We start from the raw sequence: 5,562 nt of genomic DNA, 5'->3' as shown, positions 1-5,562 counted from the left end.
AAACTTGGATCATTTAGTGTTTAGTTAACATAGTTTTGAAATCCAAAGAAAAAAAAGAAATCTTTTTTTGGTCGTAGTACCACTTTAAATGCTAATGAAATTCTCACCATCCACAGAATACAGGCAAATAACTTACAACTCATATGACAAAGATGCAGTTGTTCTACAAATCTAACAATTAAACAATTGAAAAATAGTAATCAAGTTCATCAGCACTTACGGGAAGTTCATCTTCACCACTGGAACCAATTGAACTATCAAAGTAATTTTCAAATAATGTATTATCAGTAATGAGGGGGTGGTCCAAAACTGCCGATGATCCCATGTCACCTTCCAGCTGATCAGTAAGAGAGATTCTAAAAAGTTCATCTTGTGAAATGTCAATGTCCTCAAACTGTTCTTGGATAATTTCCATAATGTCTCTGGCTAAAGGTAGCGATACAATGTGATGGTTTTCAATAAGATATTCTGCAGTAAAAATGTGTTGAACATCATAAACAATCTCTTTGATCACATTATCTGAAAAACCATGAGTCATCAGTTTGTTCCCCAGAATAGAAAATGTAACATTTCCATCCAAGTTGTCCTGTAGTTCTTTTAACACAGACTCCAAGTCAGCAATATCAGTACCATTGATAATTCGTTCTCCCTGAGTCATTGTTTCTTGAGAATCGACACTTTCAAAAACAGGAAGGCTGACTGCGCAATTTTCACCAGAACATTGACATGCCTGGCGGCAATTGCTACAGCAGTTGTGGCCTTCGTTTAGAGGTTTCATTGTGCTGTCAAAAGTCTTAAGAAATGCTACACGGTAGCAAGATGTTACTTTCAGACTTTCCTTGAAATTTTTGTCACAGACACGGAGTTGCTGGCCATGATAATATAAAACATTAAAGGCAGCCTTTCCATCTCTTCCTGCTCTTCCAGCCTCTTGCAGATGAGTTCTTAAATCAGGTGCGGGTCCATAATGAATTATGTACCTCACATCCTTAAAGTTCACACCAAGACTCAATGCAGAAGTCGCCAACACAATCTTGATGGGGCCATCATTCAGCTTCAATGACTTCTTAACCCTCACTTTAGACTCTTCGGGGCTGTTGCTATGATACACTGCAATGAGACACTTCAACGGAGATTTTTCTTGATCCACATAGGCTGCACTACCCAATTTTGTCAAAAGGTAGCTCAAAACAGTAGAGATGTCAGTTATGCTTCTGCAAAAAATAATTGTTTTTGAGGTACTCTGCTGTTGAGTAGCTATCTTGGCCACCAACCAATTAAAACACTGCAGTCCTTTCTTGATTTTCTGTACAGAAAATCTGATGTTCTCATTGTTAATGGATACGTCTACTATCTCAGGTGCTTGAATTCCAAGCAGTTTTATCAAGTTGACACGGCTTTTCCATTCCACAGTCGCAGTTAGGGCAAGGACTGGTGTACCAGGCTTCAGAAATGACCTGAGGGTGCTCAGCTCCCCATACGCTGCTCTAAAAGCTTTTTTTCTGTGAGATGACTTTCCCCTTGAAAACAAGAGAAGAAGGCTTGGTTCCTGAAAAAAATCGATAGATTAATGGTAGAGCTTACATGACAGTGCAGGGAATCAGATAGTGAGAATACTCCTTGTAATATCTGACGAGCATTCAGAGAATAGTACAAAAATGGGTAAAAAGTCATTGTCAAAATTAACCCTCGACATGCTATTATTAACGTTTACAATTGCCTCATATCACTCCCTTTTCACCAAAATATGCGGGTTTTGGTACATGCAACTAACATAATGACTCAATTATCCACATTAAAGCTTAGCAGGTATTGCCATGTCGATTTTATGACTTACCAATAGCGATCTTGGCAAGGGCAAGTCTCAGACATTGCCAATCAAAACTTAACATAACTGCAGGAAAACTCACCAAGTTTGAGATACGTGGGCTTCATCAACAACGAGAAGTTCGACAGTTCCCATCAACTTAGATTTCTTGAATTTGTCCAACCACTCTTTTTTCAACAACATCTCGGCACTTCCGAATATCAGGCTGTATTCTCCGCGCAAAATCTTCAAGTCTTCTTGTTCACTGATTCCCACTTCTGATGCTGGTATTCCAAGATCATTTAGTTCTTCCATTTGCTCGTTAGAGATCGCTTTTAAAGCACTAACAACAAGCACGTGTGCTCCCTTGCCTTGCTCCCTTGCAATTCATCGTTTCAAAGACGGAGGGAAAAAGTTGATAAATCAAGCTTTTTCCAAAGCCAGAGGGAAGTAATCCAAGTACATCCTTTCTTTTTAACAATAGTTCGATGCAGTTCTTTTGTTTCTCCTTAACAGCCGGCACATCTGGAAATAAACGGAGGGATTCCCGAATAGCTTCATCCACAGAGACCGCCATGTCGAATTTGAGAAATGTTCGAGGATCACGTGATGTCAAGTAACCAATTGGGTAGCCACGTTCATATATGAACGCCGGAACAGCTTGAACAATGGTATGCGGACAGGCGGGATTTTTTAGCGCTCCTCCCCTCGCGCGCCACCCGCGCTTCATGCTCGCCTCGCGTTCGCCTCTGTTTACGCAAAAAATCATGCCTGTTCTGCAGGCTAGGTGCCCAGGAGCAAATGATGAACGAAAAAGAACAGCAGTTGGAACCTTTCTTGTCAACGGTATCTCCTGTGCCAGGAATTGTGCACGTAGCAAAAAGAAAAAGGCAAAGTTTCTCAAACTGGTTCCTTTTGGTAACTAATTATTGCATAAACTTAGTCCAGCTGAGGGAGTTGAGAAATGACAACAACCTGCATTCTGAGCCTGCACCATTGTTGCCATTAAGTGCAGTACGAAATCGTGATCGTCAAGACATTGAATCAATCATGCATAATTCTAATCCTTCAGTTAGAAAAGTTATTGAGCAAAATGCCCAAACAGTGACACATACAGTGGTGCCTGAGAAGTAAGGACTTAGAGATGACAACAAGAGAGAGGTTTTGAAGACACCTATTGGTTTATGTATGGGCCCATCAGGGTATTGTGTTGACAATAGTCCTTTTTGCAGATATGGCGGCCATTTTGATTTCTATTGTTTCAAATAGCTATTATCGGATGCCCAGGGGGCAAATACATATTAATTTGCCCCCTGAGCATCCCTTAATGTCTTTTGAAACAATTGAAATCAAAATGGTCGCCGTGTCTGCAAAAAGGTCTATGTCAAAATTGTTACTGGCACGCGTGGTGAAACACAGGGCCCTCAAGGAACTGTCTCCTCAATTGTCATTGAAGATGAGAGACGACTACTCAAGTCACTGCATGAAATGAAGGCTCTTTTGGACCGGTTTAACCCTGGGTTGAGTGCTAGATTTAACATAAAAAGCATTTTGACATTGGTTGTGGAAAACACGTTTTTTGAAATGAGAGCAGGTGGCAGTGACATGCCTTCACAACTTGAGTTTGACTATTGATTTAGTAGATCTATCAAAGAACACTTAAAAAGGCAATGTTCTACTCCGTATTCATATTTTACTAGCACCAGTTCATACTATCCTCACACGTTTGTCTCTGCAAACTAATCAGACCTTCCAAAATTACGTCCTCCGAAGGCAAACAAACAAACTGATCAACAAGTTCGTGAGATGAGGAACTGGAGAGCTGTTCATGGTAAGAGTGTTCCCCAAAAAACTGTTCGAAATATGAGCACCAAAGACAATCCAGGAACTCTCCCAATAAATCTCTATTCAGTGGACGCACCAAAAGTCCAGCCACTTGATTTGACCAAATTAGGAGACCATCCATTACAACACTTGCCTCAGACGGAAGGTACGGAGCTTTTATATGAGTCAAACCAGATAGTCTGTGTTAAAGGTGACAAAGGTGACAAAGGTGACTCTGAGAACTCCTTCGCACTAGCCTATCTACAGGAGAATGTCGAAGTTAACAGGTAAAAAGTGATGACCAAAGTTTTCGTGCAAGATCCTTTTAACCTGACATGGTTTTTGGAAGATTCCGAGAAATATGTAGAAGTGAAGCGCATCGTGTGTATCTTGACATCCTACAAAGATCATAAAGATGTTTTAGAACTTAAGGAGCAAGACCTCATTCTTCTTCAGGATGAAATTCAAGGTACAAATGATGCACTCACTCTTACTGAAGCAGCAGAAGTTGGGGATGCGCGCGCAGGTCATGGTGGTCATGGTCTCTTTAGGTTCCTCCCAAAGATAGCGGGTTTATGCTTAAATGTATGATAATGCCTAGCATTTTGCAAAGCCTTTAAGGTCAAAAGGTTTACACACTATTTACATTGCAAAGAGCTTGTGATAAATTCCAAGAATTTTATACCCTTGCCTAGCTGCATCTGACGGTATTTCCGGGGCCCCGACAGCATTAAACACCTAATTTAGGCACTTTAGTACATGCAACACGTTATTGTGTGGTTGACCTAATTAATCTTTTTATAAGTGTTTTTCTTTTCTTTTCTTTTCTTTTTGTGTGCATTTTGTACTTTCTTTCTGTTATAGAGAGTAAATGGATCTTAAAGTAGGACCTGTTAATGTCCGAGGACTAGGAGACAAGTTGAAGAGGCAAGAAATTTTTAACTGGCTCAAACATAAAAACATGTCAATATATTTTATTCAAGAAGCTCATTGTACAGAAGACAATATGCATGATTGGCGAGCTGAATGGGGTTACCAAGCCTTATTCAGCTGCTGCTCTAGTACAAAAGCAGGTGGTGCCATACTTTTTAACAATAAATTTAGCTTTCAGGTCACAAGGACTTATAGTGATCCCAAAGGACGTTTTATCATTTCTGACGTCAGTACAAATGGAAAATGTACAACTCTAGCAAATGTTTATGCTCCAAATGTAGATGATCCTAACTTTTTTATTTCAGTCTTTGACCAGTTAGTCGATTTTAAATGCGATGAGATAATAATTGGTGGCGACTTTAATTTAGTACTTGATGTTGAGAAAGACAAAAAAGGTGGCATTCCCAGATCACACAAGAAATCACTTGAAGCTATACCGAAATATTCTGAAAACTTACACTTGGTAGATGCCTGGAGAGTTCTTAATCCCTTGGCTTCTAGATACACGTGGCGACAGAAAAAACCTGAAATACACTGTAGGCTAGACTTTTTTCTGGTTAATCAGGGCACTTTCTGCAACACCTTAAGTGCAGATATATTACCAGGCTATAAAACGGATCACTCTATGATCACTATTAAAATTTCTTTGCATTCCAACAGTAGGGGTCCAGGCTTCTGGAAACTCAATACGTCTTTCTTAAATTATAAAAGAAACTAGGAATGAATGTGAAAAAGATGATTTTCTTAATCCAAACCTATTATGGGAAATGGTTAAAATAAAGGTGAGAGAGGAGTCAATGAAATACGGTGCATCAAAGAAAAGAGATTCTTTGAGAAAAGAAGACGAAATTGAGAGATCCATTGCTGCGTTAGAGAAGACTTTGTCTACTTGGACAAAGAGATTTTAAATGAATGCGTGTCTTTATATGGAAATTTATACAGCTCCAAAGTCGATAATGAAAACGCAGAAACGGATTGCTTTTTCACACAACAACCAA

At 39.5% G+C, this 5,562-nt stretch overlaps 1 protein-coding gene across 1 annotated transcript; it reads right to left on the bottom strand.

Moving 5' to 3' along the window:
* Positions 1-216: 216 nt before the first annotated feature.
* On the bottom strand, positions 217-2,122 carry LOC138046335 (putative ATP-dependent DNA helicase Q1). Its single transcript, XM_068892996.1, has 3 exons — positions 1,911-2,122; positions 331-1,520; positions 217-239 (listed from the first exon to the last, which is right to left on the bottom strand). Exons 1-3 carry the CDS (start codon positions 2,120-2,122, stop codon positions 217-219), a joined length of 1,425 nt encoding a protein of 474 aa, XP_068749097.1.
* Between the last annotated feature and the right edge of the window lie 3,440 nt (positions 2,123-5,562).

This window comes from Montipora capricornis, chromosome 4, assembly GCF_036669925.1.
Source record: "Montipora capricornis isolate CH-2021 chromosome 4, ASM3666992v2, whole genome shotgun sequence".
NCBI classification, from domain to species: Eukaryota; Metazoa; Cnidaria; class Anthozoa; order Scleractinia; family Acroporidae; genus Montipora; species Montipora capricornis.
This window is presented reverse-complemented; position numbering and strand designations above follow the sequence as displayed.

Coding starts and splice junctions, on each gene's coding strand:
- LOC138046335 (XM_068892996.1), bottom strand. CDS start 2,122: ATGGAAGAACTAAATGATCTTGGAATACCAGCATCAGAAGTGGGAATC. Junction 1,521..1,910: donor GCCCACGTATCTCAAACTTG/GTGAGTTTTCCT, acceptor CTTGTTTTCAAG/GGGAAAGTCATCTCACAGAA. Junction 240..330: donor TCTTACTGATCAGCTGGAAG/GTGACATGGGAT, acceptor AATTGGTTCCAG/TGGTGAAGATGAACTTCCCG.